The sequence below is a fragment of the Pituophis catenifer genome, unplaced genomic scaffold, assembly GCF_029215685.1.
Source record: "Pituophis catenifer annectens isolate HBS135680 unplaced genomic scaffold, rPitCat1.0.hap2 SCAF_6, whole genome shotgun sequence".
In the NCBI taxonomy this organism is placed as follows: domain Eukaryota; kingdom Metazoa; phylum Chordata; class Lepidosauria; order Squamata; family Colubridae; genus Pituophis; species Pituophis catenifer.
Window position 1 is genome coordinate 102,573,802 of NW_027256886.1, and position 13,971 is coordinate 102,587,772.

The 13,971-nt window shown below is 40.4% G+C and overlaps 1 protein-coding gene across 1 annotated transcript in view; it reads right to left on the reverse strand.

Annotated features, from left to right (window-relative positions):
* The window catches only part of LOC139318744 (vomeronasal type-2 receptor 26-like), a 44,714-nt gene that overhangs the window by 17,332 nt on the left and 13,411 nt on the right, over nt 1–13,971 (reverse strand). The window contains exons 2-4 of the mRNA XM_070946323.1: nt 9,305–9,403; nt 7,491–7,497; nt 7,093–7,381 (exon numbers count right to left, since the gene is read on the reverse strand). Coding sequence (XP_070802424.1) covers nt 7,093–7,381; nt 7,491–7,497; nt 9,305–9,403 — 395 coding nt within the window. The remainder of the gene's footprint in view (nt 1–7,092; nt 7,382–7,490; nt 7,498–9,304; nt 9,404–13,971) is intronic.

Consider the following 13,971-nt stretch of genomic DNA (forward strand, 5'->3'; position numbering starts at 1 on the left):
GCTCAATACACACAATGACAACGCAGATCTGACAGGCGAAAGGAACGAGTGACAGACAAAGAGAATTATAAGTAAGCGGTGGATTATAACTTTAAAATAACACAATTTGACTTAACAGAGGAAAAAGGATTATTTAAGAGAAAGATCGTAGAAAGTAAACCTAAAGAACTGAGACTTTTTTAAGATCGTTGTGAGCGGAAGGAAACCAACTGAACAGTAGCGAATGGCGGACTGAGGATTTGGAGAAGGAAACTTTCACTTTGTATCCAGCGACAATAATAAATTCAACTACAGACACGAGACGCGTAGTGGGACATCAGATACATTGACGCTGTTGCCAAAGGAGATACAACTTGCTACACAGGAATATTGGAACAATTGATTTACTTACGGATTTAATAGAGGATATTGAAATAGAACTGGGACAGCTGAGTGAAAAGAGGGCGGACTGAAGAACGAAGGAAGAAGGAAAGGAGAAGGAAGCAACCCCAATTGGTCTGATAGTGATATACTTGAGAACTTTAAATATTAAACTATTAAATTTCATCTACTTTAAAACTTATTTAACTTTGCCTAAAGAATATTAATATCAAATTATTATAATATACATTAAGGAATTGATTTAACATTATTTTTTTTGTCTTCTCTCTTATTGTCTTACTGTTTCCTACCCTATTGAAATAACTATATAGATTGCAAAATACTATATTGATTAAGTGGAATTACATTGCATATTGACTAGAAAGTTAGATATTAAAATAGACACTGCATAGAGATTGTTATAGATATCATTAAGGAATAATAATTGTAATAATTAATATAGGTAGCATATATTGGTAACGGTGATATAAATTAATAGAATACTTTAGATGATTTATAGAGAACTTTAAATCCCATTGATCTACCATAGAAAGGTTATATAGAGACTGTTTAATTTTAAAGTGAATTTAAGTATTGTGATTATTTAGTATTTAAGTATTAATTGCATTATACTGTTTAGGGACAAGAATAGAAGAATGAATTGTTAAAATACTGTTTTTTCTCCCTAACCTCTTCGAATTAATTAACCCGATCCTTATATAACGATATTTCACCCACCCCCAATTAATTAGTATATGAAAATTTGGGGAAAATTAATACAAAAGACGACGATGGCAACATCTTCACTAACAATAACTAAATCAGGGAAAAAATTAACAACAAACCCAATACCTACACAATCTTCACCCGCACAACAAAAAACCATAGACATGATGCTAACTACAGATAAAGAAAAAGCTGCCAGTGCACACAGCAAACAGAATATACAGTCTATACTAGCTATGATTCAGGAGGGGATGAACAAAACCCAAGAAACAATTGCAAATAATCACGAAGAAACAAAAAAGAATCATGAGGAATTGAAATCAGAAGTAGGACAAATAAATGATAATATTAAAAAAATGGACGATAAGATCGAGAGAATACAACAAAACATAGTCAAAAACGAAGAACGAATCCAAAACATGGAAGCTAAAATGATTCTAACGGAGAAAAAGATGGACAATATCGAACAAAATCAAATGGAGTCAAATAGAGAACTCGAAGAGTCAATTACCCACTTAGAATTAGAAAAAGCATCATTCTTTTTACGATTTCAAAATATTGCAGAAACAAAAGGAGAAGATCTAAGAGACCTGATGACAGATATATTAGTAGAGGCTACCCAAAAGGAAAAAAGCGATATTAGTAGGGAAATTGACGAAATATATAGAGTTCATACGAACTATGCTCGTAGGAACAAACTACCTAAAGAAATACATGTCAGATTCGCACGCAAAACTGTAAAAGAAGAGATTTATACATCCATGAGAGAGGGAAAACCCTGCTACCAAGGGAAAGAAATAATAACCCTAAAACAAGTTCCAAGAAGAATAAGAGAATACAGAAAAAACTACAATTTTTTGACAACCCTACTGATTCAACACAAAATAATGTTCCGCTGGCTGGTGCCGGAAGGAATCTTAATATCTTGGGACGACAAAAAATACAAAATCGATACGATAGAGAAGGCACAAGAATTCTTTGACACCCACTTTATAATAGAAGAGGAACAGGAAGCTAGACGTGATTCAGATAATGCAAATCAGGAACACCCCACGGGGGAAACAAAAAAAGGAAAGGAAGAGAAGGAGCCTAGGGAAAGGGAGAAGATGGAGAGAGAAGGGGCTAGGGAGAAAACGCATATGGTAACAAGAAACACAAGTAAACTTAAACTAATAAAGAAAAACTAAAGGAAATGGGACGAGAGTTGAAATTAATCTCAATTAATATAAATGGCCTTAATCTACCAACCAAAAGAACACACACTTTCAGAAAACTTCAAAAATTAGATATAGATATTATCAACCTACAAGAAGTACATATCAAAAAACAGCATCAACAGTTACTAGAAAACAGAAAATTTGGAACACTATTCACCTCACTATCAGATCAAAAAAAAAGAGGCATCGCAGTATACATTAAAAGCCATATCCAGGCAAAACAAATTTACACAGATGAAGATGGCAGGATACTAATGATAGATATTAAGATGGAGACCCGAAATATGTTATTGATATCAATATATGCCCCGAACGGGAGCCAAAAAGAATACTTTAAAAAGATACATGATAAAATTAAAGAATTAGACTACGAACATCTATGTATAATAGGGGACTATAATGCAATCGTTGACATGGACTATGACTACCAAAGTAATAAAAAAAATAATTCTAGGAAAAAGACACTACCTGATTCTTTTAAGGACATGATTCAAGAGTTACAATTGAAAGATGCCTGGAGAGAACTGAATAAAACTAAAAAACAGTATACTTATTATTCAAATCCCCACCAGTCCTGGTCCAGACTAGACATGGCCTGGATGACTGCAGAATTAAGAGAAAATATAAAAGAAATTGAAATCACACCGAATACATGGGCGGACCACAGTCCTATAACAATAGTCTGGAAAGGCCAGCCAAAAAGGGGACGATGGATGATGGATAGAGAGATCATTAAAGACAAAGAATATATTGAGATGATAAAGAAAGAGATGGAGATATTTTTCCAAATAAATAACAGGGAACAAACATCATTGCAAGTCCTATGGGACACTACAAAGGCATATATAAGAGGATTAACAATCTCATTTAAGGCGAAGAAAAACAGAGAGAAACAGCAAAGAAGAAATAATTTATTGACTGAGCTCAGAAAACAGGAAGCAGAATTACAGAGTAGACCCGAAAAGAAAGAGATCATCGGGAAAATAAATCTCATCAAACATGAAATAAATTTAATAACAACAACAGAAATAGCTAGGAAAATCAAAATGGCAAAACAAAACCAATTCGAATTCGCAAATAAAACAGGACGTTGGTTGGCTTATAAACTAAAGAAAGAAAAGGAAAAAAAAAATAATACACCAACTACAAGATGAACAAGGGCAATTACAGCACATGGACGAAGAAAAAAAGCGAATCGTAAGAAATTTTTATCAGGAACTATATGCACAGGAAGAAATTCAATTGGAAAAAGTGAAAGAATATATAAATAAATCCAACATTCAAGAAATAAAGGAAACTCAAAGAGAACTCTTGAACAAACCAATATCGATGTCAGAATTAATGGAAGCAAAGAAGAAGCTGAACAACAATAAAACACCAGGTCCAGACGGCATTCCAGCGGAATTTTACAAAATCGAAGACCAGCCAACAGATGATATTTTATTACAAGTCCTAAATGAAGCAATATTAGAAGCCAAAATTCCTAAATCATGGACTGAAACAATCATCACTCTGATACCCAAAGAAGACTCAGATCTCACCCAAACCAAAAACTACAGACCCATATCACTTCTAAACGTAGATTATAAACTATTTACATCAATCATGGCCCAGAGAATGAAGAAAATTATCGTGAATTACATCCACCCTGATCAAAATGGATTCATTCCAAACAGGCAAATTAATAAGAACACAAGAACAATAATTAATATACTGGAATATTATGAGCAAAAATCAAATGAAAAGATGGCCCTACTCTTCCTTGACGCACAAAAGGCGTTCGACAATCTTAACTGGGGATTCTTAATACTGCAATTAGAAAAAATGGGAACCGGCGACAAGTTTTTAAATATGATCAAAACAATATACTCAGACCAAATTGCAAAAATATGGATAAACGGAGAGACAACAGACCAATTTAAAATATCTAAGGGAGTGAGACAAGGATGTCCTCTCTCTCCTATATTATATATATTAGCATTGGAACCACTGTTGAATGAAATCAGGAACGACAATGAAATAAAAGGATTAAGAACCAAAAACCAGGAGTATAAATTACAAGCATTCGCGGACGATGTAGTATTCATTTTAGAACGACCAAAACAATCAGGACTGAATTTACTAAGGAAGATAGATCAATATGGCGAAGTGGCAGGATTGAGAATTAATAGGCAAAAAACAAAACTACTAACCAAAAATTTGACAAAAACCCTGGAGAAAGAATTGGAAGAGACATTAGGAATACAAACAACTACAAAAATAAAATATTTAGGAATCTGGCTCACCAATAAGGTATCATCCCTCAAAGAAGACAATTACATCAAATTGGCCAAACAAATCCAGAAGGACTTAGAGGTATGGAGTAAATTGAAACTATCACTACTAGGCAAAATCGCCTCAATTAAAATGACAATTTTACCACAAATACTATATCTATTTAGAACAATACCGATAAACCCAGGAAAATCATACTTCAAAGACCTTGACAAAATGATATTAAAGTATTTATGGCAAGGAAAAAGAGCCAGGATTAAATTGAAACACTTGCAGGACACTAAAGAAAGGGGTGGCCTGGGACTACCAGATTGGCAAACCTATTACACTGCAACAGCTTTAACTTGGATTAAGGATTGGATGACACTCAAAGATAAACGAACACTAGCATTAGAAGGATTTGACTTGTCAAAAGGCTGGCACGCATTTTTATGGGAGGAAAAGCCCAGACAACATGAACACTTCAGGAGACATTATATCAGAGGAGCACTGGCAAAAATTTGGACTGAAATAAGGAGAAAACACTACGACAAAATCCCAAGGTGGCTATCAACCATGGAGGCCCAAATCTACCCGAACACAATGGACACAGACAGGATGAAAACCTATGACGAATTGTTGAACACAGAGGGAGATATGAAAACAAGAGAGGAACTGAGACAACAGGGCACGGATATTGATTGGTGGCCGTATTTACAGATAAAATCAAGATATAAAAATGACAGGGAAAAATTTGGAATCCAAAAAGAAAGAAATGAATTAGATAAAATTATAATGCAATCAGATGACAAATTAATAACTAAAATATATAATTATCTATTAAAATACAAATTGGAAGAAGAAGTGGTGAAAGAAAATATGATTATTTGGGCCAAAAATTTTGGATATAATATTAACCTAGAGAATTGGGAAAAAATATGGAAAGTAAATACTAAACTGACAATGTCCGTGCCCTACAAAGAAAATACGTACAAGATGTTTTATAGGTGGCATCTCCCCCCTGCACGGTTGGCAAGGATGTTTCCCAATACTAATCAGAACTGTTGGAAGTGTAAAATACAGAAGGGGACCTACTACCACATGTGGTGGTCATGCCCCAAAGTCAAAAAATTTTGGAAAACAATTCAAAGTCAACTGGAAGAAATTACCGCCCAAAAAGTACCCCTCAGACCGGAAACTTACCTATTAGGTATACTGACAAAGGACTATAAAAAAGAGACACAATACTTGATAATACACATCCTAACTGCAGCTAGAATCGTCTTCGCACAAATGTGGAAATTGGAAAACACGCCACCAGAAGAAAAAATAATACAAAAAATTATGGAATGTGCAGAAATGGACAAATTGACCAAAGAAATACAAGGAAAAGAAGATACAGACTTTTACTTAATTTGGCAAGAATGGTACAATTGGTTAGACAAAAAAGACACGAAATAAGAGATTACCACCCAATGACACAAAAATAAGGAAATAAAAGGAAATATCGTTATATAAACATTGATACAAGACGAAAGATAATATATATAGATATATTGATATATAATTACCGAAGTAGGTCAACTTTCAAAGTTCAAGTTATGTGACTTGATTTCACTGTATAGTTAGTTTATGGCTAGTTTGTTTTAACGTTTATGTCTATATGTGTATGTTTGTTTATAATAAAAAATTTATAAAAAAAAAAAAAAAAGAAAGCAGCAAATCTTGTTTTACCTCATTGATATAGATGAGATATTTCAAGACAAATTTGTTGCCAATATTAGATTATTAATTTATGCATTATTTCTTACAAAATCTATATAGCATTTAACTCTACCTAAAACCTTCTGCAAGGAATGAATTTTTCTCAAGTTTAACAAAGAGGATCATGGCATAAATTTTAGCCACAATATCTGCTAGTCTATTTGGCCTATAATTGCTAGAGCCATTTCATTTCATTTTCATTTTATTAGATTTATATACCGCCCTACTCCTGAAGGACTCAGGGCGGTGAACAGCCAAAGAGATAAAACACAAAGACTAAAAAATTTAAAAGATAATATAAAAACCCATTAAATAATTTGGCCTGACACAGATTAAAACACCCCCAATGTTTTAAGACAAATTTAAAAATTTACAATTAAAAAGGGAAGTTAGGCCAGGCCAGCCTGTTGAGTCCTTTTATTCCACATTTTAGACAGATAAAATGCTACTATTGCCAACTTCAATCCGACTGGATATGGCAGGCATTATTTATCTGTGAAAATGAAGATGCCAATAGAGGCCCCAACAACCAGGGATATTTTTTGATCAGTTAAATAGTTGTTAGAATATCTTCTCCAGGGAATGTATTGCTTGCATTTCAGGCCTTTTATGATTAATCTCAACATGAACATAATGGGGTAAAATATTGAGATTTTTGCTAATATGGAGAAAAACAGCTCTTGAATTCCATGGAGAAGACATGATTGCATCTATTGCTCACCCACCACCACCCACCCCTCACTTTACCAGAAGGAGAAACACACACACAAACCTGTGGGACTTTGTAGGTGCCTCCTAATGTTGACATCTGGATGGAGATTCCCCTTCTAGCTCCATCAAGAAGAGCCAGGAGGTTCTCCTTCCTTCCACAGCTGTAGTTGGGGACATTGGCTTCTCCAGTGGAGAGAATGTCTAGCAAGGCATCCGAAGTGCGGAAAGTGCTCAAATAGTTGTTATGGATGTTGTAGCCAAGTGTGAAATTGTGGAAGAGATGGGAATTCTTATTGACAGTTTGAATATTGAAAATGAATCGTAAGCCATATGAAAAATCGTAAGAAGTCCTATTGAAAAAAAAAATTAACAAGTTATTATAATCAACAGCCACAACAAATACTTTTGTTATATATAATATATATAATCCTCCACAAGCCTACTGAGCCTTCAACCAACATTGATCCTAAAGCAAAGATCAGTTACACAAATATGGAAATGGGCTGAGGTACGGCAACTACAACTGATTCCACCACTACTTTAAATAAAATTCATTATTCAAGTGATAAATTAAGGATTGAACTGAGGGAGGAAAATAATCTGCAGCCCTTTCAGCTTTTTTTCAGACCCCGTTTTGAATCACTTTCACAAAATCAGACCATAGAGAGAAGCGATGGAAATCAAAATCATTCAGGAAATTAGACATATTCCCCAATATAGGAATTAATGGGGAAAAAACAGAAAAGAAGGAGAGTCTTAGAATGGAGGGAGTGCAACTCTATCACCCTGAATCACTTACGAATCATAGAAAACAAACTGAAGAGAAGGAGCCACGTTGAAAAGCAACTTTGTATGCAATATTTCATCTCCACTGGTGACTATACTGATTAGATGGTCTCCTGGGCTGTAGTAGCTCCATGGTTTTCCATCCTGGTTCTCCGAACTCAGCGGGCATTTCATTCCAAGCTTCCCAGAGACTGAATGGGACAAAAGCAGCATCAGAAGCAGAAGCAGGAGGTCCATCATTCATAGCGTGAATCGATGAAACCCTTTCCTGTTTCTAAAGAAGAATTAGAAGAATCAAAGGACTCTCACAAGGTGGAACATCCAGTTGCTTTTTCTCAACACAGAGAAACACTCAGCTTCACCTGGAAAGGAGGGAAACGTACATTCAAGAGCACAGACTCTGCCTGTCCCAAAACTCCATATTTCTCTGCCCAAAGTCTCCCCTGGAGGATTGGGCCAAAGAGCAGAGCTGAAACTTTTATCATAATTCTCCCTCTCAGGAGGGATCCCTGAATAATTCAGCTAGTTCTTGCAGTCAAAGATTGTTGGGAAATTCTCTGGAGGGAAATGAAAGGGAAATAATCTTCATGTGATTCATAATAACAGGGGCAGAGATGGAATTAAATCCATCATCTAGAATTGAGAGGTTTGGAGCTCCATGCTTGAAAGTGGCCCCAGAGGGAATACATGGCACCTGTGGCTGAAGAAATAAATAAATCTGATATTTGTTTGCATAGTGATGAAAGACAAAACTCCGGGGACCAGTTAATGCCGGAGCATGTCACAGATCTGAAATAGCTGCCAGCTGAGTTGGAAGCAAAATTTACTTTATTTTAAAAGCTAATGCTCAAGGGCATCGCAGAAAAGGGCTGATGCAATAGTGCGGCCAGACTCCTAGAACAAAATCAACTTTAGTGAAAAACTGGTTTTTCGAACTTTGCAGAATTAAAAAAAAATCAGAGAGAGAAAGAGAGAGAGGGACGTTAGAAAAAAACCAAGTGAAAAGAGATGGAGAAATCAAGGCTGCCTCTCACCCCATGTGGGGAGGGGAGGGATGTAGGGAAGGAGGGGAGGGGAGCTCAGGACTCTCATGTTGCAGGTGCAAAGCTGATCTTCAAAATCCAACTTCCATCTTCAGTAACCCAGGAATGCAGAAGCCCATATCCCATGTTCCCCTGCCTCCCTTTCCCATGCACAGGCCAGACAAGGGGGCTCTTGCAGGGATGCCAGACAGGCCTCTGCCCGGCTGAGTGGGGAGCCCCTCTTGGGAGAAGGAAGCTGGGGAGCCTCGTGGTGAGGAAGGGAAGCAGATTCCCAGGTTCCATCTTCTGAGTCCTGGAAACGGGGGAGACCATATCCAATGTTGCTCAGCCACCTCTTTCCATGCATGGGGCACTCAGGGGAAAGCAAAGCCCAGACCCACGGAGAAAGCCCAGGATGGCCAGGAAGGAGGAGGGGATCTGGGGCATTCCTGGGAAGAGACTAACCTTGTTTATGGGTCCCAGGGTTGAATGTTGAGGGGCGGGACGCAGCCCCTGGGGATTTTCCAGCTTTGCTTGGGCTCCGTGTCTTTCCAGGAGAGGCTCCTGTGGGGAGAAGCCATGCAAGGCTGGGTCTTCCGAGGGGGATTCGGGGTTGCCCTGGGGGAAAAGACAGCCAGCCTCACCCTGGAGGGGACCCTCTGAAACTCTGAGGAAGGTGGGGGTCCCCTGTGGCCTGTCCAGAGCCCCCGACTGAGGAGGGTCTCTTCATTGCAGGATTTTCTGAGGAAGGGGCTTAAGTCCCCCTCCCTCTGCAATTCTGGGAGCTTTTGCCTCTTTCTCATCCCCCCCCCCGAAAGCTTTGAATTTTGCTCTTTATTTGACATCCCCCCTTTTTTTGGCTTGGCTCCTTCAGCCTCTTCTCCATCTGTAATGATTGCCTCTCCTTCCAACTTCAGATAGTAAAGACTCTTGAAACATGATAGTTGAAAAGGATCCTTTTATTAAGCAGAAATGATAGCAACTCAGTTAAAGTAAGAGCTGAATACCCTTAGGCAAGACAAATAGGATTAAAGCGGTAGAGACCCCTCCCTTTAAGTCAGAATGCAGATTTTAGCCAATACACAAGTGTGAAGATGTTTTTTTTACTAGTTTCCCTGAGAACCCGAACAAACATGCATTCCCACCGTTATCCCTTAAAGTGAAACAACCCACATGGCTATCATAAACATTCCTCCACATTAAGAGGATCTCAGGGCTCTTTGGCACCAGGATATAGGTTGTAAAATATCTGTTGACACAGGCAATGCTAAGTAAATCGAATCCAAGTCTCCCCCTTCTCCCAATTGATTGGCAGTATCACTCTTAGGGATCTGACAGGTGGTTTAAATTGATTGGTTCACACTACAGGTGGGAAATTCAAGAGATCTCAGCAGCTGAGATGTCAGACAGCTCCCTTTAAAAGAAGGAGCTGCCGGACAGCTCATTCACTTCTTCTTTTACCAGCCTACCTGTCAGATCCCTAAAAGTGATACTGCCATTCAAGTGGAGGAAGGGGGGACTTGGATTCAATTTACTAGCATGGCCTGTATCATCAGATATTTTACAACCTATATCCTGGCGCCAAGGAAGCCTGAGATTCCCTTTACCTGCAGGAATTTATATGATAGCCATGTGGGTTGTCTCACTTTAAAGGGAAGTGGTGGGAATGCATGTTTGTTCGGGTTCTCAAAGGAAATAGTAAAGAAAACATCTTCACACTTGTGTATTGGCTGAAATCTGCATTCTGACTTAAAGGGAGGGGTCTCTACCACTTTAATCCTACTGCTTTGCCTAAGGGCAAAGAGTTCGTACTTTCTTAAGTTGGAGGCGATCCTTACAGAAAGCACAATCTGCAAAATGGTCAACCCAGAGAAGCAATCTTTGCTCTACTGAGGGGACCTTGCAAACCATGTCTGAACAAAGCAGAGAGCTGGGAGAAACCGATTGCTGGGGAGAGACAGCAACTGCCATCCAGTCAGATGCCTGTCTCGTGCAACCCATCGGAGAGGATGAGGTAACCCTGGAGAATCCTGAAAAGCCCTGCTGGTCAATTGGCATTGGGAAGAAAGATAGCTGGGATGAGAGAACCAGAGGAGTCACCCTCAACCGTGGCAACTGAAAACCGGGGTGGAAACTGGAACTAGAAGCCCTTACTGACCAGGGGGGGCTGATTGAAGCACCCCTGAGGGAGGACTATCTGAAGAGGCATATAACCCAATTGGTGATGGAAACTTTGGAAAATCTTAACATCCGAAGGGAGCCAGAACAACAACCAAAGAGCACTGAAAGGGCAGCAGTCATGGATGATGCCACGGGAGGCACCCCCCTTCTGGAGCCTGCCTATCGAACAGATGGTGGAGCAGCTGCGGGAGAAGACCCAGCAAAGCCTCCCCCCCAGGCTGCACGCATACCGGCGCCCATTCCCAACCACCTATGAGTCCCGCAACTGGAAAGAGAATCTCCCCCCCTTGGGGTGAAATTTGATGGGAATCTGCAGTAATTAGGATTCTTTGTGGCACACATGCTCACCTACATGCAAGAGTATGGGCGTGATTTCCAAACCCAAGGCTCCCGAGTGCGAGTTGTGACCCTAGCCCTAGAGGGTGCTGCAGCCAGATGGACGGTGACCCTACATAACGCCAACGCACCAGAACTGTGGAATTTTGACCATTTCATGATGGCCCTGTGACGTCACTTCGAGGACCCACTGGCAGATTGCAAAGCACGCAACCACATTAAGGTGGTGAAGCAGGGGCGACGGCCAGTAGCAGAGTATACTGAAGAATTCTGGGACCTCGCGTGTCGTGTGCACTGGCCGGAAGATATTTTGGTGAGCTGTTTCAAGGACGGGCTGAGTGATGATCTATACAATGCCTGTGTGGCCCGAGGGGCACCGAATGACCTACATGAATGGTATGTCACCGCTGAAGAAGCTGAGATCGATATGGCCAGAAACCAGTATCGAGCGGGATGAGCATGGAAGAAATCCCCACCCCAATGGAAGCACGAGCCCCTCAAACCACAAACTGCATTCTCTCTGAGATCTTCAGCCTCTTTCAAGTGTGGAAAAGAAGGGCACCGAGCTGCAGAGTGTCATTCGCAAACACCCGCCCGGAACCACCCACTGGGGGAGGGCCCTGCAAAACCGGGTTGGCGTGGGAAGGAGACTGTCCTGAGGAGCAGGGAGACCATTGAAATTCCATCTTCTAACCTCTTTAGGGAGGAAACCCTGGCATCTGAACAGGAGGAATCGCAGTCATTCGGAAGCAATCCAGATGATGAGCCACTGGTAAGCAAACCAATTAAACCGCTTACCCTCCCCTTAAGACTATTTATCCCAAACCAGGACAGGGAGATAAGTATCCCCACCCTAGTGGATTCGGGGTGCACCCGTTGTTTGATCAGCCCAACCTTAGTAGGGAAGTTAGGGATTAACGTAAGAAAGCTGAAAACCCCCATTGCTTTCTGCCAACTAGATGGGTCAATAGCAGGAGGGGAGCCAGCTTCTCTGGCCACCGTGCCTCTACATATTGGCATTGGAAGCCACGAGGAAAGGCTTACCTTTATAGTGGCACCTGGCATGGAATGGCCGTTGGTTCTGGGCCTTGCGTGGCTAAAAAGATGGAACCCACAAATCAATTGGAAACAAGGCATCATAAAATTTCAGCGGAAGGTGACTTTCGCTGAGTATCCACATAAAGGACTTGAGGGGGCAGAGAATCGAGAAACAGCCATGCCTGGTCACGCCACACCAACTGAGGGCATACCCATAGAATACAAGGATTTAGCTGAGGTTTTTAGCGAAAAAGCCTCAGATGAGCTCCCCCCACCACCACGCCACTGACTGTGCAATAGAAATCTTACCCGGCGCGAAACTCCCTAAACCCAAGATGTACAGCATGTCACCGAGGGAGTTGGAAGAGCTGAGAACATTCATTGAGAAAAACCTAGCAAGGAGTTTCATCGAGCCAGCCCGACCAAAAATTGCAGCCCCAGTGTTGTTTAGAGAGAAAAAAGATGGTTCAAAACGCTTATGCGTTGACTACCGAAACATTAATACTATCAGTGTGCAGAACGTGTATCCTCTCCCCCTTATGAAAGATATGTTAGCACACCTCGCTAAAGGGAAATTTTTTTCAAAGCTGGACTTAAGGGAGGCTTACTACCATGTCAGAATTAAGGAAGGGGATGAGTGGAAAATGGCATTTAACACCCCCCTCGGCTGCTACCAATTCAAGGTGCTCCCCTTTGGGTTACAAGGAGCTCCTGCAGTGTTTATGCAGTTAATAAATGAAGTGCTGCATCAGCATTTATATAAGGGGGTTCTGGTCTATTTGGACGACATTTTAATCTATACCGAGACCAAAGCAGAACATGTAAAACTAGTCAGGGCAGTTTTAAACAAACTCCGTGCTGCCAAACTTTATGCCAAACTTTCCAAATGTGAATTCCATCAAGAGAAGATTGACTATTTGGGATACCGCATTTCACACCAGGGGGTTGAGATGGATCCTCTAAAAGTGCAGGCTGTACTTGATTGGGACCCTCCACGCACACGTAAACAGTTACAGAGCTTCCTGGGGTTTGCCAACTTTTACCGCCAGTTTATCCCTGCGTTCGCTCAGATTGCCCTCCCCATCACCAAGCTCTTAAAAACAAAGGGGGAGGACAACCCTAAACCAAAGCAACCATTGAACTGGACTATGGAATGCCAGGCAGCATTTGAAAAACTTAAATGGCTGTTCTCAGCAGAACCAATTCTACAACACCCGGACACGGAGAAACCATTTGTCATACAAGCAGATGCCAGCGATGTGGCAATAGGAGCAGTCCTGCTTCAGAAGAATGAGCAAGACCAACTACAACCCTGCGCTTACACATCCAAAAAGTTGAATGAGACTGAGCAAAGGTGGGCTATTTGGGAGAAAGAGGCTTATGCAGTTCATTGGGCATTGTTAACCTGGCGGCACTTCCTAGAAGGCAGTAAGACCCCTTTTGAAGTCTGGACTGATCATAAAAATCTAGAAGCCCTAAAGACCCCAAGGAAACTCTCCCCAAAACAAGTACGATGGGCTCAGTACTTTAAACGGTTTGATTTTACTCTAAAATACCTCCCGGGGGGAAAAAACTTC